The sequence below is a fragment of the Drosophila santomea genome, chromosome 2R (genome assembly GCF_016746245.2).
Source record: "Drosophila santomea strain STO CAGO 1482 chromosome 2R, Prin_Dsan_1.1, whole genome shotgun sequence".
In the NCBI taxonomy this organism is placed as follows: Eukaryota; Metazoa; Arthropoda; class Insecta; order Diptera; family Drosophilidae; genus Drosophila; species Drosophila santomea.
In genome coordinates, this window is record NC_053017.2 from 15,575,044 (window position 1) to 15,594,743 (window position 19,700).

General features: G+C 47.9%; 7 protein-coding genes and 1 long non-coding RNA gene across 11 annotated transcripts; 4 read left to right on the forward strand and 4 right to left on the reverse strand.

Moving 5' to 3' along the window:
* Nucleotides 1-1,215: 1,215 nt before the first annotated feature.
* Nucleotides 1,216-8,137, reverse strand: LOC120445191 (protein sax-3). 4 transcript variants are annotated; one of them, XM_039625411.1, is made up of 18 exons: nucleotides 7,882-8,137; nucleotides 6,758-7,005; nucleotides 6,552-6,673; nucleotides 5,989-6,169; nucleotides 5,750-5,868; nucleotides 5,218-5,671; nucleotides 4,678-5,157; nucleotides 4,537-4,619; nucleotides 4,311-4,471; nucleotides 4,162-4,243; nucleotides 3,928-4,098; nucleotides 3,780-3,872; nucleotides 3,512-3,710; nucleotides 3,178-3,452; nucleotides 2,826-3,117; nucleotides 2,529-2,761; nucleotides 2,133-2,464; nucleotides 1,216-2,052 (listed from the first exon to the last, which is right to left on the reverse strand). In XM_039625411.1, exons 2-18 carry the CDS (start codon nucleotides 6,906-6,908, stop codon nucleotides 1,284-1,286), a joined length of 4,197 nt encoding a protein of 1,398 aa, XP_039481345.1. In that variant the 5' UTR covers nucleotides 6,909-7,005; nucleotides 7,882-8,137; the 3' UTR covers nucleotides 1,216-1,283. The 4 variants fall into 4 exon arrangements, with proteins under 4 accessions (XP_039481345.1, XP_039481347.1, XP_039481348.1 ...); XM_039625413.1 differs by lacking the exon at nucleotides 7,882-8,137 and adding an exon at nucleotides 7,143-7,274; XM_039625414.1 differs by lacking the exon at nucleotides 6,758-7,005.
* A 162-nt stretch (nucleotides 8,138-8,299) lies between these two features.
* On the reverse strand, nucleotides 8,300-11,551 carry LOC120446359 (dynein regulatory complex subunit 2). The gene is made up of 5 exons (XM_039627290.2): nucleotides 11,223-11,551; nucleotides 10,899-11,151; nucleotides 10,365-10,588; nucleotides 8,915-9,493; nucleotides 8,300-8,839 (listed from the first exon to the last, which is right to left on the reverse strand). Exons 1-5 carry the CDS (start codon nucleotides 11,361-11,363, stop codon nucleotides 8,402-8,404), a joined length of 1,635 nt encoding a protein of 544 aa, XP_039483224.1. The 5' UTR covers nucleotides 11,364-11,551; the 3' UTR covers nucleotides 8,300-8,401.
* Nucleotides 9,654-10,372, forward strand: LOC120446361 (odorant-binding protein 59a). The gene is made up of 2 exons (XM_039627293.2): nucleotides 9,654-10,025; nucleotides 10,104-10,372. Exons 1-2 carry the CDS (start codon nucleotides 9,678-9,680, stop codon nucleotides 10,350-10,352), a joined length of 597 nt encoding a protein of 198 aa, XP_039483227.1. The 5' UTR covers nucleotides 9,654-9,677; the 3' UTR covers nucleotides 10,353-10,372.
* An 82-nt stretch (nucleotides 11,552-11,633) lies between the features above and the next one.
* Nucleotides 11,634-12,621, forward strand: LOC120446360. The gene is made up of 3 exons (XM_039627291.2): nucleotides 11,634-11,765; nucleotides 11,892-12,243; nucleotides 12,316-12,621. Exons 1-3 carry the CDS (start codon nucleotides 11,718-11,720, stop codon nucleotides 12,525-12,527), a joined length of 612 nt encoding a protein of 203 aa, XP_039483225.1. The 5' UTR covers nucleotides 11,634-11,717; the 3' UTR covers nucleotides 12,528-12,621.
* A 273-nt stretch (nucleotides 12,622-12,894) lies between these two features.
* LOC120446165 (general odorant-binding protein 68) lies at nucleotides 12,895-13,623 on the reverse strand. The gene is made up of 3 exons (XM_039626996.1): nucleotides 13,569-13,623; nucleotides 13,164-13,512; nucleotides 12,895-13,103 (listed from the first exon to the last, which is right to left on the reverse strand). The coding sequence occupies exons 1-3, from the start codon at nucleotides 13,608-13,610 to the stop codon at nucleotides 12,895-12,897; spliced, it is 600 nt and encodes a 199-aa protein (XP_039482930.1). The 5' UTR covers nucleotides 13,611-13,623.
* Nucleotides 13,624-13,685: 62 nt separating this feature from the next.
* On the forward strand, nucleotides 13,686-14,677 carry LOC120446132. Its single transcript, XM_039626957.1, has 3 exons — nucleotides 13,686-14,031; nucleotides 14,091-14,219; nucleotides 14,279-14,677. Exons 1-3 carry the CDS (start codon nucleotides 13,903-13,905, stop codon nucleotides 14,675-14,677), a joined length of 657 nt encoding a protein of 218 aa, XP_039482891.1. The 5' UTR covers nucleotides 13,686-13,902.
* A 72-nt stretch (nucleotides 14,678-14,749) lies between these two features.
* Nucleotides 14,750-19,663, forward strand: LOC120446441 (cilia- and flagella-associated protein 61). Its single transcript, XM_039627418.2, is given in 15 exon segments — nucleotides 14,750-15,080; nucleotides 15,144-15,458; nucleotides 15,689-15,982; nucleotides 16,042-16,149; nucleotides 16,210-16,337; nucleotides 16,404-16,684; nucleotides 16,737-17,294; nucleotides 17,358-17,641; nucleotides 17,724-17,960; nucleotides 18,017-18,510; nucleotides 18,513-18,587; nucleotides 18,641-18,804; nucleotides 18,865-19,113; nucleotides 19,173-19,382; nucleotides 19,439-19,663. Coding segments are annotated over 15 exon segments (3,891 nt in total). The 5' UTR covers nucleotides 14,750-14,811.
* LOC120446443 lies at nucleotides 14,952-15,578 on the reverse strand. The gene is made up of 3 exons (XR_005615854.1): nucleotides 15,448-15,578; nucleotides 15,149-15,363; nucleotides 14,952-15,092 (listed from the first exon to the last, which is right to left on the reverse strand). It is a non-coding gene; the product is annotated as an uncharacterized LOC120446443 (long non-coding RNA).
* Nucleotides 19,664-19,700: the final 37 nt, after the last annotated feature.

The window sequence follows — 19,700 nt, forward strand, 5'->3', positions numbered from 1 at the left end:
CTATATATACTCGCCCAAAAAAAAATCCGTCTGTGTGGGGATTTCTAACAAACATTCCTCGTTGTTCGAACAGAATGAACAGAAAACGCGACTCGAAATTAGGAAACCATAAATATACAAATTATTAAAATACTATAATGTATAATGTATAATGTATAATGGGGTTATATCACAGGTACATTTTAGACTTTTCAAAATGCAAGATTGTAGAAAACATTGTGTCATGGAGGGATCTGCACAGGGACAGGACAACGGAACGGACAACAACTCGGGTTGGTTCTGCTGGCCATGTGCAGCTCCTCAACTCGTCTAAATGCTATGTATAGTATGTGTGTAAGTAGTAGGTGTGGTGTGTCGTTTAGTATGTATGTATATATATATATATTCACTGGGTCAATGAAGTATATTTTATTCCTTGTTATAGAAAAGCACTAACCATTAAACATTGCAACTGCCGTTTCACTTGTCGCCTCCAAACTCCACTCAACTGCCTACACAAGTTCGAGTTCGAGTCGGAGACAAGTGCTCGATTGTGATCGTAGATATGAAAGAGTTTGCATACAAGTATCAGTATCAGTATCTGTATCAGTATCAGTATCGTATTTGTATCGCTATCAAGCCTATTGACTAGGACCGATTCCGATTCGAAAGCCCCAAAACATGCTGTACAAATGGCGTACTTTGGTTCTAACTACATACATTCGTCGTGAGTCACGCACCGTATTTGTGTGTACTTGCTATGGCTGATACCTGATCTGGTTTATCATCTGCTATAAGTTCCTTTGAGTACGTATTTTAATGAAGTTCTGCTGGGACACTGATCCCTGCTATGTAGTGATTACTATCCTCCTCGCGCTCATCAAGCAATATCTATCGTACAGCACTCGCGTCTCTTAAGTACAAAGGTTTTCGTGTTTCCCCTTTTCCGTTTCCGTTTTGGGGGAAACATTACTGTGGTGCATGGATGGGGATGGGTATGGGGATGGGGGAGCATTGTGCCTGTCTATGAGTCTGTACGCTGGTAGATGTCATAATGGGAAATTCGTAATTGCTAAAGCTGCACAATGCCCCCATGATTGTGACAAGTGTGGTTTTGTTTATCTGAGTGTAGTACCGAAGATTTCACGGCATCAATTATTCTAGTCGATAACTGATGCTGAAACTTTGAGTTCACTCAGTTCCTAGACTGATTTCCAGTTCGATATGAATGAAGAGTTACGACTAGATGCTATCTTTAATACTAATCCACCCCCCCTGTATGGGGAGTCCCAAATACTTCATCCTTAGGTGTTCTTAGCAGTCATTTGGCGAGGTCCTGGTTCGCCCGCCTCGGCGTACAGACAGGATCCCTCGCTGCAGGAGCAGGTGTCGCCCTCGCGTGAACTATTGCAGCAGTCGCTGGTGTACTGGCGCTGCTCGTACTCCGCCAGCATGTTCTCGTTCTCGCTCTCCAGGCACGGCTGCACCGCCGGTGCTCGTCGACGGTGGTGTCCTCCGCGTTGCTTGGCACTGCTGCCGTGCTCCTCGAGCTGCAGCTGCCGCTTGTGACTCTGCGAGCTCCTCGAGTGATCCGAGCACTCGGAGGAGCACTGGTAGATCTGGTGGTTGGAGGAGGTCGGGTGCATCGGGTGGCTGTTGGGATGCACCGGCTGGTACCAGCCCTCGGGTACGGGCACGGGCACTGGCGGCGGGGGTTGCATGGGCGAGGGTGTGGCCAAGGCATCGCAGCTGTTGCACGCGCGGCTCTGGGCACAGCGCGTCGCATTTAGTCCAGTCTGGTACTCGCTGGCTGCATGACGCTGTGTGGCAAATGGCAGGTGGTTGGGTGGCACAGCTCCTCCCGGGCCCGTGGTGGCAAAGTAGGCCGGCAATTGTGGCGGATGTTGGTTGGTCGGCGTTATCTGATAGCGGTTCTGGGTGCCGCCAGCCACCGCCGACAGTGGATTGCTATAAACGTTTTCCGGGGGACAGGCGACAGCATACTGGGGCGAAACTCCCCAAGCGGAAAAGCCGCCCGACGAGCTGCTGTGTATGGAGGCGTTCAGAATGCTGCTAAAGTATGTTCGTGTTAGTCACATCAATTACTACTATATCATAGTTCTACTATGAAAGAGCTGACTATATTAATGCACCTTTGATTGGTAGATATGCCCGATCCTGCGCTCTTGGAGCTCTTCCGCGAGGATTCGGGAGATCCTTGTGCGTATCCATAGGTAGACGACGGAGGCGGGTGTTCTGGCGGCGGGGGTAGGAACTCTGACCAGTTGATGGGCTCAACCGGATACTGAAGATAGTTGGACTTGACCACAGGAACTGCTGGCGCCTGACCGGCAAATGCATCGGAATAGGGCGAATGAGTGCCCGAGTCCTTGTCGGCGCTTATAGACGTTGTCTTGGTACAAGTCTCACTGGAGGAGGTGCCAATGATCATGGTGGTGGCATATGGCGTGGGGTTATCGGGGCTCTGAAAGAATATTCCCTTAGGTAAGTAAGTAATTGAGTAATGATGTGATTCATATGATCCCTACCTTGCGACAGTTGTAGAAGGTGGTGAGGTTACGGGTGTCCACTTCTGCATAATCGGTTCCGCCATCGGAGTTATTGTAGTTGGATTGGCTGCTGTTCACGTGGGACAGTAGCTTTGATTCGCTCAGTCCCGAATCTTTGTCCGTATCCGCTGTTCGCCAGCCACGATGATGGTCTATCCACAGGCTCTCTTTGCTATTGATATTCAACGCGGTTATTTCGTTGTCACTGACCACTACAAAATAAATGTAATTTGTTACAATGCTATTGACACTAAGTTAGTCAAAGTCAGCACTAACCACTCAAGTGACCCAGTTCCTTGGTCATTTGATGCTTCCGCTTGAAGTAGACCATCGAAATGGCCGCCGAAATAACCAGGACTAGGAGTACGATGCAGACTAGCACCATTAGCCAGGGTCCAGACAGGTAGTCAGTGGTTTTTCTGTGAGTGGTGGGGTTAATGTCGCTGGGCGGAATGTTGCCATTGTTGTGGTACGTGAGATCCTGTCCCTCATGACGCCCATCGTGGGTGCCGCTCGGATGTGCACGTGGCGGATGGACATGGTGGGTGGGGTCCATGAATAATGATATCTGAGGGATAATACAATGATATAGAATGATTTTAAATCAAAACATTTTCCATAAACTTACCGGTTTGGAATAAGGCCCATCGCCCGCCTTGGTAAAGGAGTTCAACCTTACACTGTAGACAGCTCCGGTGGTTAGGTTGTTGAGGAGCACAGATGTGGTGGTGGCATTGAGCGTCATATTGGCCAGCACCTTCATGGTGTTCCCGGCGCTGACCTCAATCTTGTAGCCATACAAATTGCCATTGTGGTGCTGTGAGGGTGGCGGAGTCCAACGCACCCAACCGGCGGTTTGGTTGTACATGCCAATCTGAATGTTATCCGGTGGTGCGGAGGGAACTACAATCAACAAATCAGTCATAAATATTCAGCACTTAACTAAGCTTTATAGTGGTTACCATCTTCATAGGTGAGGGCTGTCTTGGAGTTACTGGGCTGTCCCTCGATGGTCTCAAAGAACGGTGTTAGGAAGAACTCATACTTGGTGTACTTCTTAAGGTTTCCCACCACGAACGATTCTGCAGAGACATCCATAACAGTGATCGAGTGATACTGTGCGGATCCCACACTGGCATCCTTATAGTGTATGCGCAGGCCCTGGACAAAAATGTATAGAAAATGTAAGTTTGCTTTACTAAGTTTATAAACAGCAAAGGATGCACTTACCTCTACGTATTTCTCATCTGCGCTCACATGGAGCATCCACTCAAGTCTCACGGCACTAGCATTAATAGCCGATGCATCTATTAGCTCCACAGACTGTTAAAAACAATATTAAGATATAATATTTCTCTTTTAGTAATTTAAAGCTCACCTTTCCAGTCAGCAAAGTTCGAGCGGCTGACAAATCATTGGCAGAAGCTGCATCGAAATCCGCTTCAATGGTTTTAATAGCATTTGATAAGCCGGAGGGCACCGAAATGCCCTGAGTATTCTCAGCTCTAACCAGGAACACATACGAGGTGCCAGGAGTGAGCTCCGTAATCTGTACGAAAATAGCAGAGAGTGTGAGTCATGAGGAAACTGAATTATTTATGGCTTGTCTTACAGTGACTTGAGTGTCGCCCACTCGATGGGCAGCCGCAATCCAACCAGTTTGCAGATCCGGACTGAAGTACTCTACAGTGTATCTGCAAATCAAATAGCAAATCAAATTTATTGATGATCTCATTAAATGGGTGCGCCGCGTTAACTCACCCAATAATGGGGCCCACAGCTCCGGGTTTCTCTTGGCTTTTGGCCCAACGCAGACTGATGCTGGTGCGGCTGACATTCAGGACTTTGGGTGTTCCTGGAGGAGCTGGATAAGTGCTAGGATCAGCAGCCCGGTGAAGAGACGTAGAACCTGGTTTCTCGACCTATAGTAACAAGAATAGTTTGGTTAGTCTTGCTTATGTATTATGGGACTAACCATGGAACCCACCGTCAGTGTGGCTGTCCAGGAGGTTTCTCCTCGTTCGCCGGATGCAGTGCAGGTGTAGGTACCAGAGTCACTAAGTTGAAGGTCTAAGGGGAAAATTGAAAATGTAGTAAATCAAATTGTAGAACACAATTTCAACCTTACCATCGACTCTCAGTGAGCTGCCTTGGATGATGCTGTTTCGATTGCCCGCTTGTACGGCATGTCCATTGTGGAACCACTTGATACGGGGACTGGGATTCCCAGTGGCGCGGCAGGGCAATGTTGCCACTGATCCTTTGGGCAGTGTCTGATTGGCAGGACCTATTTGAATGATCGGAGGAGGACGCTCGTCCACCGAGCTGACTTGCAGGAACACACGAACCGTGGAGGAGTCGACGACACTGAAGGCGGAACACACATAGTAGCCCTCGTCTTCTTGCCGCACATCCGTAATCTGTAGGGTTCCATCGGCGGCCACATGCTGCCTGCCGTGCGAGCTGTTTGGGAACATGAGTGTCGATACTCCTTCCTTGGTCCAAAAAACCGACGGCGGCGGATTTCCGGAGGCCATGCAAGGCAGTTGCACAACGCCATTTAGTCCCACTTTCTTGTTACTGGGTCTTTTCGTAAAGTTGGGCGGAGCTTTAATGGAAACAATTTAGGATTAACGAGTGTTTCTCTGGGAAAGGAACTAACTCTTACCGTGGACTGTTAGGGCAGCTCTGGCGCTGATCTGACCCACATTGTTGTGTGCCTCGCAGACGTAGGTGCCCTCATCGGTGGGCGTGATGTTGGATATCTCCAGGCTTTTCTCGTCGTGAAGGATACGCGCTCTGGACACTGGAATATTGCCCTCCTCCTTTTTCCACAGCACTTTCGGCGGCGGATCACCGCCCACCGAGCAGTGGAAAGTGGCCGTCTGGCCGTAGAGCATCACCTGATCCTTGGGCTCCTTCATGAAGTAGGGCTTGACCTGGACAATCAGCTTGGCATAGCTGCTCTCGCGGGTGCCCACCAGATTCTGGGCAATGCACTTGTAGTTGCCCTCATCGATGGGCTCCACATTGCTGATCAGCAGGTTGCCACCATCCACAATGCGAACGCGGGAGCTGGCGCCAAACGACATGGCTTTCAGGTCGTCCAAGGGAACGCCGTCCTAGGAGCAAAAAAAGCGGTTTAGCCAACTGATTTTCGCAGTCTGGTTTTATGGTTTTGTTGGTTTTTTGTAACCCACCTTTATCCAAATGAGCGTTGGCTCTGGAATGCCTTTGGGCGGCCCACACTCCAGCAGCGCCGTCTCGCCTTTGGCCACTCGCGTGTCTTTGGGCTCCACGCGAAAATCGTCGCGCAAAACTGGCGAAGAAAAATTGCAGAAATATCAAAAAAATATCCAAAAAAGCACATTATAATCGAAGACAAAGCTGGGCGTGTGGGCAGACAAGTTGCGGACTGGAGTGGTTAGCTAGTACTTACCAGCTATCTGGAGCGAGGCATGACGACTAACGGCCTGGCCCACTCGGTTCTTGGCCACGCACCAGTACTCGCCGCCGTCCTGCTCCTTCTTGCCCTGCATTGTCCTGTAGAAGAAGAGGGCGCCGTCCTTGAACTGGACGCGGTGCGATTTCTTTTCGTTGGTGTTGACGGGTTCGCCATCCTGGGAGCGGAGCAAAAAAGAAGAGGGGGTGATTGAGTTACGTTTTGGTTGGGACTCGAAGGCTACACGGAAAAAAAAACACTACTCAAAACTACTTATATTCCTAATATTTATTACTTAAGATGACCCTAATTTAATTTAAGATTAAGAGGCGATGAACCACTTTATTACTACAAAACAAAAAGTGATTTGTGTTGAAAACTTGAGATAAATATACATATGCTTTTTGCAATTAAAGTATTATACAAAAAATAAATAAAAAAGTGTAGTTTTATGAAGATACAAAAAATAAATAAAAAAGTGTAGTTTTATGAAGATACTTTTATCCTGTTTTGTCAGTGTAAGGGTGATTCAAGTTAGAAAAGTATTATTCGGTGGTTACCTTAAACCACTCGATGGTGGGTTCCGGCTTGCCCTCCACTTTGCAGTTGAGCGTGGCGGGCTCATTCTTCTTGACGACCAGATCCGTGGGATGCTCGATGATGCGCGGCGATTGATACTGGCCTGCAAGGAGGAGTAAGTGTATGTGGTGTATGTGGATTAGTCACTTGTCCAGGCGAGGATTGGTCCCAGACTGGGTGGGTTTACCTCTGGCTGCTGGCAGGCCAGTGCTGGCCAGCAGAATGAGGAGCAGCCAGGCGGGCAGGAGCCACATCCTGCTGCTCCGGCTGCGAGATGGTTTGTTAGTGGTGCTCGTGCTCCGGGCGATGGCGTGGTTTTCGGGATGCATGGGATGCATTTTATGGTGGTGGTGGCGGTGGTGGTGCTGTTGCAATGACGACTCTACAGATGACCCAATGCAGCGGCGATCATTTTGGCGTTGTTTTTTTTGGGTCCTGCGATGCATGATAGGTGATAGGATAGATAGGAGATAGATATGTGGGTTAACGAAATGTGGGCAGCTGTTACATATGTAGGCGTGGCGGCATTGGGCATTAGGCATTATGGCTAGGCATTTATGGGCTTTACTTGCTTTTTATCTGTCCAAAATTCGAAATTATTTCTCGCCTGCTCCACTTACGCTTGCATTTCCATGCGATAAGCACACACACACACTGTGTCACACACACTTGGACACTCACACACCCACACACGTATGGCTATGCTGGTTTTCCATTAATTTTATTTCCGTATTTATCTGCCTTTGTGTTTATCTCCCAGTCGCAACGACCCGAAAATTTACAATCCAAATTCTGATTCGGAGTTTTGATTTCACGTTCTCACACTTTCTTTCTAAGGCTTTGCTTTTTTTTTTATTTGTATCATTCGTCATGTATTTGGTTTTTATATTTTTTGGATTTCATTAATCAGCCGCGCAGTGTAAGTTTTTGTTGGTATTTATTCGACGATTGCTCGCTTTTCGGGGTTGTTTTCTCCACCATCATCTCTCCTCGCGCACATTTTCCACATTTCCCGAACGAAATTTCTTTTTGGTAAAATTACAAGAACAAGAACTGCCCCCAGCGCCCATTTCACTCGCACTCGCACTCCCTTTCCCAGCTGCCTCTCGCTCGCACCGCCTGCCGTTCCTGGGACTTCCCCCCGTTCCGCTGTTGTGTTGTTGTATCTATAACAGAGTGTTGTATCTATAACTCCTTGTAATATTTGCTTTACATCCGCAGCAGCTGCACTTTGTAAGCCCCGAAAACGAGTATCTATTTGAGTTGCTAGCCTCGCGGTTGGATGGCACTTTCTTGGGACTCCACACTTACTCCAATTTAACTGTTGGAAATTAACTATTTTCCTGCTCTTTAGTGCGATTCACGGCGCAGCGAAAACTCACAATTGGACGTGGGTCGTGTCTGTGGAAATCTGAGAGCGCAACGGCCGGAATCGGAACTCGGTGGCCTGTAGTGCAGGGCGCAGCGGAACGGCTGGGCATTGTGGAACGCGCAAGGGGCCCCGATAAGGAATACTGGAAAATACCAGAAAACGCATTTATCTCTTGATCTGGCAGCGCCGGCTGAAGTCACCATTTGAATTCAAAATTAATTTCTATTATAAAATTATATCAACTTATTTGTAATTTATAAAAGAATAAAAATAATATAATTCAAGTAGAGATTGTGGTTTCAGTAAGCCTATCCTTGCAGTTGGAAGGTTTATTAAAAAAGGCTGTTTATTTTTAGGAGAATATATTAAAATTGTATATTTAATCCCGAGTTTCCAGCAAGTGGCTACAATGCCCAGTTATCTAAAATCCAAAGCTTCCCCATTACAATGGGTAGCAAGTTATTCCATTCTAGCCAGGTTCATTTTGCCCCTGGCCAAAGTCCTCGAGCGCACCACGTTTGAGAGGTTGGCTTCGAAGGCAGGCGCCCGACTGCGTCCAGGATGCAAGTGGAAAGTGGGTGGAGTGGGCGGAGTGGGCGCCGGTGGGCGACGACGACCAGTAGGCTGGGCACTCTTCACCAGCTTGGGCTGGAGCTGCAGGCGGGACACTCTGTCCACGGACATGCTCTTGGGCCGGCGGGCCAGATATGCGTGGACGTGGCTATTGGAGCCGTGGGCAATGTTCAAATTGACGAGGTAATCCTGCAGCTGCGCCTTCAGCTGGCTGTTCTCCGCCTCCAGGCGGCGCTTCTGTTGCTTCAGGCAGGCCACGTCCACGGCCACGTTGTTCACCCGTCGCCAGAAGGACTCCATTTGGGGCACCACAGCCACCTCGTCCTGGCAAGGCAAAACCAATGGTTTATCACAGTCCCATGTTAAATGAGGAAATTAACTAATGATTTTTGTACGCACCTTCAGAAGATCGGTGGCTGGATCAGCTAGGGAACCATTGCCGGGATCCTCTATATCTCGAATCTCGATAATCTCCCTGGAAATTTCCGGCAGCTGAAACATCCGCTCCCGCTGGGTTTCCATCTTGGCACAGACCGCAGACAGCTGGGCGAGAGTTTCGCCCTTGGCCACAGTTTCCTGCAGGAATTCCAGGGCGTGGTAGCTCTCCACGGACATAAGCTTGAACAACTGGTGATCACTGGACACCTCCTGCTCCACACAGGTGCGCAACTCCCGCAGGCGCTCGGTCAACTGCTGTTTGATGGCCTGCCGCTGCTCCAGTTGGCCCTGCTGCTTGATGTAGAACTCCTCGGAGACCAGACGCAAATTGGCCAGCTGGTCCACCAGGTGCTCGATCTCGTGGCTCTGCTGGCTGATCTGTAGAGCTGCCTCCTCATCCCGCTGCTTCAGGTCCACGTACTCCGAGTAAAAGCCCTCGATGTGCTGACAGTAGCCGGCCAGCACAGCCTGATACTCCTGCCACAGCTTCTCCAGTCGGGCTTCTCCTCTGGAGGTGATCTGCTCCAGCTGCAGTTGCATCTGGAAGTTGGATTCAAATCAACATGTTAGCAAAAGCTTTTGAGTAACCTTTCAGCACGCAATGGTGACATGAAGATTGATATGTGACTTGGTTCATTGTGCGTCAGTCACTCCGTAATTGGGTTGCCATTCCAGAGTTGTATATATAAAGTGGACCCAGCTGCTCCTCCATTCAGTTCCCAAGATGAAACAGTTGATTCTGTTGCTGCTTTGCCTGAGCTGCATTTACGCACTGAAGTGCAGATCCCAGGAGGGATTAGGTGAAGCGGAGCTCAAGCGAACTGTGCGCAGCTGTATGCGTCGCCAGGACGACGACGAGGATCGAGGACGCGGTGGACAGGGTCGGCCAGGGAATGGGTATGAGTACGGTTACGGCATGAATGAGGATGAGGAGCAGGACAGGAATCCGGGCAACAGGGGCGGCTATGGCAATCGAAGGCAGCGCGGACTAAGGCAATCGGATGGAAGGAACCACACCAGCAGCGATGGAGGTCAGTGTGTGGCCCAGTGCTTTTTCGAGCAGATGAATATGGTAGGTGCTCCAAGAGATGCCTAACAAAACCAGCTAGGAAGTCGAAATCCTGTATAGAAGCAAGATTCTCCTCCGCAGGTGGATGGCAATGGGATGCCCGATCGGCGCAAGGTGAGCTATCTGCTGACCAAGGACCTGCGGGATCGGGAGCTGCGCAACTTCTTCACGGACACCGTGCAGCAGTGCTTCCGGTATCTGGAGAGCAATGGCAGGGGCAGCAGGCACCACAAGTGCACGGTGGCCCGGGAACTGGTCAAGTGCATGTCGGAGTACGCGAAGGCGCAGTGCGAGGATTGGGAGGAGCACGGCAGCATGCTCTTCAACTAGGTGCGAACTTACCCCACTTTTTAGGTCCTCGCAGCGGTCCAGGAAGCGCTCGTGGTTGTCCCGAATCCCGCCATCGGTGTTCTCCTCCAGCTGATAGAAGACGCACTCCAGCTGCTGCTGCTTCTGGGCGTGCATCTCCTTGAAGACGGCGGAGTCCTGCTCCCACTGGCTCAGCACCGCCTGCTTGTCGTCCTCGTAGATCGTCCGAAAGAACTCGATGCGATCTCTATGGGTGTCTGGGTAAAGAATAAGGATATGGAATAAGAATGGCTTAGAAATAAGTTCTTGTTGCGTTGTTTGGCTTGTGTTTTCTAGAGTTTCTTTTTCAATTTATCCGTATTGTTTATATGTATGTACTTAAAAATACTCTAAAAATTCGTAGATTTCCGAATATTTCATGCAAATAGAAAACATTATATATGTGTGAAATCCATTCGTTTTAAAGCAAAGAATCTTTAAGTTCTATATTGGTTATAGGTTAGTTTCGGATTAAAAGTTGTCAGATATGGTAAATGTGATTTTCAAAGAGGGTTTGGCCAAACTTACCGACTATCCTGGTGATGTTCTCCATGTGCGACTGCTGCAGATTGGCGTACATATCCTCAGTGGATTCGATGTGAGCAATGAGACGGTGGATCACCTGATCCTTGCGCTTCAGTGCCTCCTGGAAGAAGGACTCCACATCGACGATTTCGCGGCGCAGCTCCTGGATTTTCACCTGCCGCAAAATGCTGCGCCACTCCTGGTTGATTTTAGCCATATTGAGTCGCCCAAAAGCATCCTCCCTTTTCAGTTTGTTCTATTTTATTTGAAAACAAATATACATATGCTGTGTATATGGATTTAGTGTGTAAATCTGTGAAGTGTTACCTTCATGTACATGGAAATAAGCTGCATTTTCCGGCGTCTCGTCTCCTCCTCCATGTCGGCCCTCATTTGCAAGTACCTGGCCCGCTCCTCCTCGGACATTTTGGCCAGCTTATTGCCTTTGCCTTTACCCTTTTTGCCCATGATTTAGTTTTCCTTTGGCGGCTACCAAAAATCTGCTTATCAAATTTCGAAAGGCCAATCGCTGACTAATTAGGCGAGCAAAGCGCCGCCTCGGAAAATAAATAACAAATTGACTGTCGGCGTTGCCATGACAAGAATCACTAGCCCACCACCATCCACATCCACATCCACATCCAAATACACAACAGTCCCAGCAGTTCATATAATTTCGCTTGCTGTCGCCAGGTTTGTTGTCATAGTAATGGATGCGAATTAAATTAATGCGGAACATTGCAAAACGCCATTAGGGCTGTCCATCAAAGGGGAACCATTTGACATATAAATCTGGGGCCGAAACGCTGGAATGCTGTCATCATGCTGAGAACTGGCTACGTGATTTGTGTGATTCTATCACTGCTCTGGGTACGTAGGAGTATTCCTAGCAGCAGTTACAATATGTTCTGGGATAATAGTTCGAATTTATAGAGTATTAACGACCTATATTCAAGCGCCTTTGAAAGACTTTAATATCTGGATGTTTCCTTCTAGAATGGACTCCTAGCTATCCGAGTTCACTGCCGGCACACGGAGCGCGTTCACGAGGAGAACATCCACCGCTGCTGCAAGCATCCCGATGGCCACAACGATGTCACCGAAATGTGCGCCAAGCAGACCAACTTCCGACTGCCCAATCCCAACGAGGAGGCCATCGAGGATGTGACGGTGGACCAGGCGATGCTGGGCACCTGCTGGGCCAAGTGCGTCTTCGATCACTACAATCTGATGGAGAACAACACGCTGGATATGGTCAAGGTGCACTCGTACTACAAGCGATACCACAAAACCGATCCGGAGTACGAGACTGAAATGCTGAATGCCTACCAGAAATGTCACTCCAAAGGTAAGCTCACAACTTGTAAGCCAGCCTGTGTTACCATTACACTTTTTCACTGATTTTCACTGCCAATTTCAGCTGAAGATGCCACCGAGCAGTTCCTATCACTGCCAATCATTAGGGCCTTCTCCACCGCCAAGTTCTGTAAGCCGACCTCGAGCATCATCATGTCCTGCGTCATCTACAACTTCTTCCACAATTGTCCTGCGAATCGCTGGTCCAATACCACCGAGTGCGTGGAAACCTTGGCCTTCGCCAAGAAGTGCAAGGATGTGCTGACCACAATGTGAGCATTTTGAAGTCCTGTCCCAGGAAATATTATACATTTCAATTGTTCAAACCTTATGATTTATCAACGATTAAAGCAAAGCAATGGCTTGGCAACACATGTGTTTTTATGGTTCATTTATAATTATGGATGATTAAGTGCTAAATGAGCAATAAATTCAATGAAATGCATTAATCGCTATCCAACCTCTTCCAAAAAAAAGCAATTAATTAAAATCTAGTTGATGGATAGTTTGTTGTACAAAAAAACAAACTTACATGCATAATCGTTCTGAAAACTGTTACTCTTTCTACTTAAATAAATAAATACACATGCCGTGAATTGTGAATTTAATGTTCTTTATTGGAGAAAAGTGCTATTCTCATTATTTACAAAGTGGCCAGCGAGTCCTGGCACTTCCTGCTGAAGGCCAGCGTGTCCTCGCACTCCTTGGTCTTGGACCAGCGATCCGCCGGACAATTGTGGAAGAACTGGCGGATGACGCAGGCCAGGACGACACTGGACTTGGGATCGCAGAAATGCTGCGACATTTGCTTGAAGATGGGCTTCGACAGGAACATGGACGTATTCTCCTCACCTTTAAAGAGACATAACAGTTAGCCAAGCAATTCCTATTGAAGAACTGAGTACTGCGTACTTTTGCCGTGACAGTGATCGAAGGCGTTGATCATTTCCTTGACATATTCCGGATCGTCAGGGAATTTATCAGTGAAATAACTTCGCACGGCATCCATGTCCAGGGCATTGTCCTTCATCAGGTTCAACTTGCTGAAGACGCATTTGCCGAAACAAGTGCCACGGATGGCGCGATCCGCCGTGATGTCCACCAGTGCCTCCTCGTTTTGATTGGCCAGCGTGAAGTTGGACTCCTTGGCGCATCCTTCGATGACATCGTTGTGTCCATCGGGATGCTTGCAGCAGTAGTGGATGTGCTCCTCATTGATGGCCTCCGTGTTTTCGCAATCAATTTTGATGCCATCAGCCCACTAAAACGTGTGTTTTTTTATATATAAATGCGAATATTTCATTGCGAAGAACTCACCCAAATGAGGCTGAAAACACTCAACAAAATGGCGCACTTCATTGCTGCGTCGTTTGCACCAAAATCAGCGCACTTCGACTGCTTTTATAGTAGTTACCCACATGTCATTTAAATGAAAATAGGAAATCGCTGCCAATTTGTGCCAAATGTCTAGCCATCAGACTGTCTGCAAATGTTTCTTTTTCCGCTCATTTAATTCCGCTCATTACATCGGACATTTGTTACATTTAATTAAGCAATCCAATTTGTGTTTAAACGTATTTATCGCAAATAATGAGCACGCCTGCTTTTATAAATGTTATGAGCATGGTAAATTAATAACATTCGATGAGCAATGGTCAACTTTGTTCGTTATTGCACATTTGTAATTCTGGTGGCCGCTGCGAAGGCTCAGGATAATGAGGAAACCTCATCGGTGGCCACTTACACAGGTGACTTGACTGAGGAGCAGTGCAACACATCGGTGAGCTTACTTCAAAATCTTATAGGAAAGGAATGAAATTTAAATTTAAATTTCATTAGAGGGAAGGCTGCTGTTCGGAGCTTTATATAGGGGAAGAGGAGGAGCTGACCAAGTGCTTTGTCATCCACTCCACCAAATTGCCAGCGGATGGGGACACTGACGTCGGCAAGACCCTGAGGTTTCTATCGGTGGGTCACTAGAACTTTATACAATCATTATAGTATATGGTGTGCATCTCCCATTTCAGTGCTTTGTGGAGTGTATTTACAAGCAGAAGAAATACATTGGCAAGAGCGATACGATCAACATGAAGATGGTCAAGCTGGACGCAGAGAAGACCTATGCAGATCGGCCCAAGGAGAAGGACTATCACATTGCCATGTTCGACCACTGCCGCAAGGATGCAGTCGGGGTGTACAACCTACTGAAGGCCAGTCCTGGAGCGAAGGTGCTGCTGAAAGGAGCCTGTCGTCCCTACCTGTTGATGGTGTTCATGTGCATCAGTGACTACCATCAGAAGAAGGAGTGTCCCTACTTCCGGTGGGAGGGCACTGCGAAGGCGGGAACCAAGGATCTGTGCGATAATGCCAAGGCCGAGTGCTATCAAATAGATGGCATTACACTGCCCACAAAGAGTCCAGCCTGAAAGAACACAAATAATTGTAGTGACTGAATATAAAGAAAAACATATGTCATGTAATAAAATTAAGCTCATAAACGGAGTATGTCTGTCTTTTAGTTTTAATCACACATCATAACACACATAAATTATTCGCACTGATGAGTCACTTTCAAATTCGCTTGGCTGAAGTGGCGGACCAGGATGGGCTCAACAAGCTGATCCGATCGCCAGGTGTCAAGTGGTTCGGCAATATCCGTCCGAAATTCCGCGGCAAGGACTCCGTGTTCCACTGCTATCAGACCTACAGGATATTGGCTCTTTGCCGGGAGACCTCCGCACTGGTGGCCTATGCCGAGTTCCGCAACTATCCCTCCATCGCCGCTCTGCCCACGGATTGCTGGTTGGAGTGGCTGTCCACCAGATACTGGTACTGATACAGCTGCTTAAATGGTTCCTTAGATCATATTTTGTATCATATTATATCCTGTAGCTTACCCATGTCCATCAGCTGGCTGAATGCGCTGTTCTTCAACTTTTGCATCTACAAGCGCACCTCCTCCGCGGTTCTGGCGGAGATCATAAAGGACGTGCTCTACAGGGAGAACAGGGTGTGGTTTCTGATCGCAGTGAGGACTCCGTATGTGCCACAACCCAAGCACTTTGTGGAAACCTTCGATGACTTGGAGAAAATAGCCCAGGTCTTCTACCCACTGGAGTACAGCTTGGACAAGAACAACAACACCCAGTCCTTATACATTGTGGATAGGTTCGTCCTGCTGCCGAGGATTACTTACCGCAAGGCACTGTAAGCTCTGTTATGTTTCTTGTTTAAATATTTCTTCTAAATATCAAAGGTGTAGTATATGAAAGGCTGAAATGCAAGTGCCTTGACTGATTTGTATAGAGTATTTAAATATGAAAGGCATTCTAAAAAAGCAGCAGACTTATCAGTTTGTCTCAAATTGATGTTGCCTACTAAGATTAAACTTTTATAAATGTTAAATGTTAGATGTTTTAATATCCCTTCCCTTGAAGGGCCGAAGATAACGACGATATTATTGCGATCCAAGAGGTCGAGAACCCAGAACTGCGAGCGGAGCTGGGCGACTACTATATCGCCGAGGAGGTCATGGCACAGAATCCGAGGAGCATGCTGGTTGTGGCCGAGATAATCAACCAGTTCCAGGAGTCCGAAATTGCCATCTTCCTGTGGCTGTCCACGGATATTGACATACTGTTCTATGTGCGCAACTACCAGATGGAACAATTCGGCAACCTGGTGAAGCCAGTCGATGGCAGGTCCTTTCACTACGAGACGATGACGGTGTCGTAAGTGATGGGTTCACCTGAGAAGAGTGTAAGTCCTTACACTTACTAATGTCCTGCAGATCGGTGCAGCGAAGGGCGGAGGCCAGCATGTTCACCGCAGATGCCCTGGATGATCTGGATGCGGTGACGATTCTGGGCGGACTGCAGAGGGTTGACAGCGGTATGAGGTGTGATTTTATTTTTATTTAAGTGGAAACTATTCTCATTGATTGATATTCTTGTAACAGCGTGGCCAGTCTGGGTAAGATGAAGGTCAGCTCCATTGGCGGCATGATTGACGACACTAACGTGGCGAACGAAAACAAGTTCTTCATGCGCGAATGCCTGTACTCCAAGTTCAAGTTCATTCTAGAGAGTGAGTTGTGCTGTCAATTCCGGTTGCTTGGTGCATACTTAACTTTAGTACATACTATCTATCTAGAACTACACAGCAACGATTACTATTTGCGGCACGAGGAGAGCGTGATTAACTTTATATATCCCGCCGGAAAAGAGCCCGCAGGTCCGGCAGCCATGGCGGCAGCATCAAACGTTTTCCTTCTCCGGTGCATTGTGGCACGACAGGATTTCCCACTGCCCCGCCTCTTCAACGCCATGGTGACCATGTTTTGCGCCTATCCGGATAGGGACTACTGCATGATGCTGATGACGGCGAAGCACAAAGCGAGCAGGAGCTATCTGGAGGTGTTGCGTTACTTTATGGCAAGTCACATTTCATTTAAGTCAACAAAATAATATGATTAGCACAACGCAGCCAGTGGCTTCACGGCCCAGTAATGTGTCCAGTCTGGACGACGTATTCATCACACATCGCAGCACCATCTTCGGGGAGATTAGCCTGTACAAGCTGGAGAAGGAGGACGTGTCACAGGTGCACAGCCTGAGCCTGGGCAACTTGCCCAGCAACACACAAACGCGAAATTCGAGCAGCAGCAGCTTCTCCTACTGCTCCAAGGTGAACGAGCGGGAGGAGCTGGAGCACGAGCTCCATGTCCTCGATGCGATCATGAAGGATGTGCTGGAGAACGAGTTCAGTGAGTTCGCGGTGTTCACGATTCGGTGTGGCATCTCCACGAGATCGGTTAGGGAAAACACTGCGATTGGTTTTGTGGTGATCCGAGAGTTCCATTGCCATGACCAGCTCTATGAACACTATCACCTGCCCAAGCACGACTATCATTTGAATCGACGCAGGGCCGAGATCATATCGCTGCGATTGCACCCACTTTTCTTGGTTAGTGCCGATCTGATATTTAGGGACTTGGCCAGGAAGACAAGCTTTTACGACTACTATTTCATTAATTCGGTCGACGTAAGTGAATACTCTATTCTGTGAATAAATGTTTACTTCACTTTAAATCAAATTACTTGATAGGGCTATAAGTACAGCAACGACTTGAAAAAAATGATGATGGTCATAGAGCCGAAGCCCATCAAAAAGTTACCGGTATTTACTAGAATCCAGGCGGATCAGAAGAAGCCCAAGAAAAGGCTGGATCTACCCTTGCCAAATTTCTCCAGGGATAATATGATCATCTATCGCCACAAACTCAACCCGGTTAAGTGGTTCACCAACAGCAGAAAGCTGGTCATCATTGGATTCAGTGCAGTGACGAAGGCCTTCCTGCGACAGCTCGTCTTCCAATGGAATAGCAAGGAGTAAGTTATGAGTGCGAACTCCAATTTGAGCCCACGAGCCGGATACTTCCCCTGTTTAAATATGCATGAAACTTCTCCTTAGCCACAAGAACTCGGAGAACTTCACCTGCTTGACGAGGCTTCAAGTGACTGTGATCTGCAGGGCGGGCATTGTAGAGGCGGACTATGACAGCCTGTTCAAGTGTCCTTATTGCACTAGTAGCCTGGGATGCTATCTTTCGTACCGAAATGAGTCATGCTACGTAAGAGATTGCTGTATGCGGATTGATTTGCGATACTGGGTGCACTTTGTGCCCGGAAAGGTCGAAAAGGTCGATAGGTAGGATGGTCATAAACTTATAGAACATAGGCTTAACAATGTTTAGTGTTTGACAGAGAGAAAAAGTTTGTGAAGATTGATAACTGCGAAATTTACTACGACACGCTATTGCTAATGTGTGACCGGATGTTCGTGCTCCGTTGCGTAGATCTGCCGGTGTACTCGGCACGTCCTTGCAATCTCGTCGAGATTAACTTTCGGCTGAACAAGTTCCTGCTCTTCTACAAGGTGCGTGCTCTCCTGGAGGACATGCCGCGAACGTATTTGGTCCTGGTGTATGGCAACAACTTGCACACCTACGAGTGCATCGCCTTTCTCATTGGCCACGGTGTGGATTGTTCGCGTATGGTGTTCGTTCAGCCACATCGCGTCATTGGAAGGGATGCGGATGCGAAGGAAAAGTGTCCTTACTGGGACGAGAACTTGCAGATGATTCTAGACGACATGCTAGTCGAGAAGGGAGTCAATATCTACACGGACTACGACTTTCACCACTACAATATGCACAAGTCAACTGACTTCATTATGGAGGTGATATTTCAGCATTTTCCCAGAAACAGGCCACCTTCGAATGCGACCTCTTCATCTCCTTCCAGGAGGGACACCTCCACCAACGGCACAAGCAATGTGAGTACTCTCAATTCCTGTTCTTATCTTGTTGAAAAGATGACACTTTTTAGGGCTAAGGAATGCGGGCATCGAGCTCGAAGGCAATGCAATCCTGGTGAACGAGCGCTACCAGACCAATGATCCAGATGTTTATGCCGCTGGCAGCTTCATCAAAATGCGACACACACCCAACTACCAATACAAATTCGTCAGTGAGAGAGAGTTGGCCCGCAAGGTACTCACCTTTGTTTCTACCAACTTTACAATGCCCAATTCAGTTTCCCATTGCTGGCAGATCTTACATCATCTGGGCATAGTGACGGACAAGAATTTCGAGGATCGCTTCGCTGAGCCTGTGCTCTTCCAGGCCGTTCTACCGCTGCGGTACTTCATCACCAAAGTGACCATGCCCCGCAGATACCTCCTAACCCAATTGCCTGTCATGAAGAATTGCAATCTGACCACGTATAAGAACCAAACCTTCTGTCGTGTGGGACTATCAACGCGTATGCTGGTGGATGAGATTGTGGTTGTGACGAAAAAAGTGCGACTATTTTGTGCAATAACTATTTCATTTCAGTAATTGTATGATTTTCACTTTAGGAGTGCCATTTGGACTTTTTGCTGTACTTTTGTGGCAAGCACGAGTTGCTCCTGAATAAGATGAAGTCGCGCTACAAGGCGCACTTGATTCACTGCTTTCTGAAGTTTTTCCAGGAGCCCTGGACAGAGTTGATCATGCATGATGACTTCGAGGAGCTGCAGGCGGAGAACAAGGAACTGCTCAGCCCCATGGTTATTTCGGCACTATCAGTGGGTTCATTGAGTCCTCTGTAAACACATTTCTCTTACACTTTAATCCTTTACAGCGTCCAAGTCGTGGAGCGCTGGGCGAATTGACGGATATGGATTTCTTCACCCTGAACAAGCGCTACATCGAGCTGAAGCTACTGTCTTTCCTGAGGGAGCATCGAAGAGACTTTCGTCACCAGTTCGCCCTGCCCGAAGACTTTCTCAAATTGGACCTGGCTGAGTACGAGAGATACTTGGATGCGGAGGAAAATGATTTGTCATCGGACATGAGTGAAACATAGCAGTTTCAAATGCAAAGCAGTCCGGTTGTGTACTTTC

Excerpts from the sequence above, each read along its gene's own strand:
- LOC120445191 (XM_039625411.1), bottom strand. The coding sequence starts at position 6,908 with ATGCATCCCATGCATCCCGAAAACCACGCCATCGCCCGGAGCACGAGC. Across the intron at positions 4,620-4,677 it reads CAGCTCACTGAGAGTCGATG|ACCTTCAACTTAGTGACTCT; the intron begins GTAAGGTTGAAA and ends TTTTCCCCTTAG. Across the intron at positions 3,873-3,927 it reads GAACTTTGCTGACTGGAAAG|TCTGTGGAGCTAATAGATGC; the intron begins GTGAGCTTTAAA and ends TGTTTTTAACAG.
- LOC120446361 (XM_039627293.2), top strand. The coding sequence starts at position 9,678 with ATGAAACAGTTGATTCTGTTGCTGCTTTGCCTGAGCTGCATTTACGCA. Across the intron at positions 10,026-10,103 it reads TTTTCGAGCAGATGAATATG|GTGGATGGCAATGGGATGCC; the intron begins GTAGGTGCTCCA and ends TCTCCTCCGCAG.
- LOC120446132 (XM_039626957.1), top strand. The coding sequence starts at position 13,903 with ATGGTCAACTTTGTTCGTTATTGCACATTTGTAATTCTGGTGGCCGCT. Across the intron at positions 14,032-14,090 it reads AGGAGCAGTGCAACACATCG|AGGGAAGGCTGCTGTTCGGA; the intron begins GTGAGCTTACTT and ends AAATTTCATTAG. Across the intron at positions 14,220-14,278 it reads AGACCCTGAGGTTTCTATCG|TGCTTTGTGGAGTGTATTTA; the intron begins GTGGGTCACTAG and ends CTCCCATTTCAG.
- LOC120446360 (XM_039627291.2), top strand. The coding sequence starts at position 11,718 with ATGCTGAGAACTGGCTACGTGATTTGTGTGATTCTATCACTGCTCTGG. Across the intron at positions 11,766-11,891 it reads TGATTCTATCACTGCTCTGG|AATGGACTCCTAGCTATCCG; the intron begins GTACGTAGGAGT and ends GTTTCCTTCTAG. Across the intron at positions 12,244-12,315 it reads CCAGAAATGTCACTCCAAAG|CTGAAGATGCCACCGAGCAG; the intron begins GTAAGCTCACAA and ends TGCCAATTTCAG.
- LOC120446165 (XM_039626996.1), bottom strand. The coding sequence starts at position 13,610 with ATGAAGTGCGCCATTTTGTTGAGTGTTTTCAGCCTCATTTGG. Across the intron at positions 13,513-13,568 it reads GTGTTTTCAGCCTCATTTGG|TGGGCTGATGGCATCAAAAT; the intron begins GTGAGTTCTTCG and ends CACACGTTTTAG. Across the intron at positions 13,104-13,163 it reads CGATCACTGTCACGGCAAAA|GTGAGGAGAATACGTCCATG; the intron begins GTACGCAGTACT and ends GTCTCTTTAAAG.
- LOC120446359 (XM_039627290.2), bottom strand. The coding sequence starts at position 11,363 with ATGGGCAAAAAGGGTAAAGGCAAAGGCAATAAGCTGGCCAAAATGTCC. Across the intron at positions 9,494-10,364 it reads GCGAGGACCTAAAAAGTGGG|ATGCAACTGCAGCTGGAGCA; the intron begins GTAAGTTCGCAC and ends TCCAACTTCCAG. Across the intron at positions 8,840-8,914 it reads CAGCCACCGATCTTCTGAAG|GACGAGGTGGCTGTGGTGCC; the intron begins GTGCGTACAAAA and ends TTGCCTTGCCAG.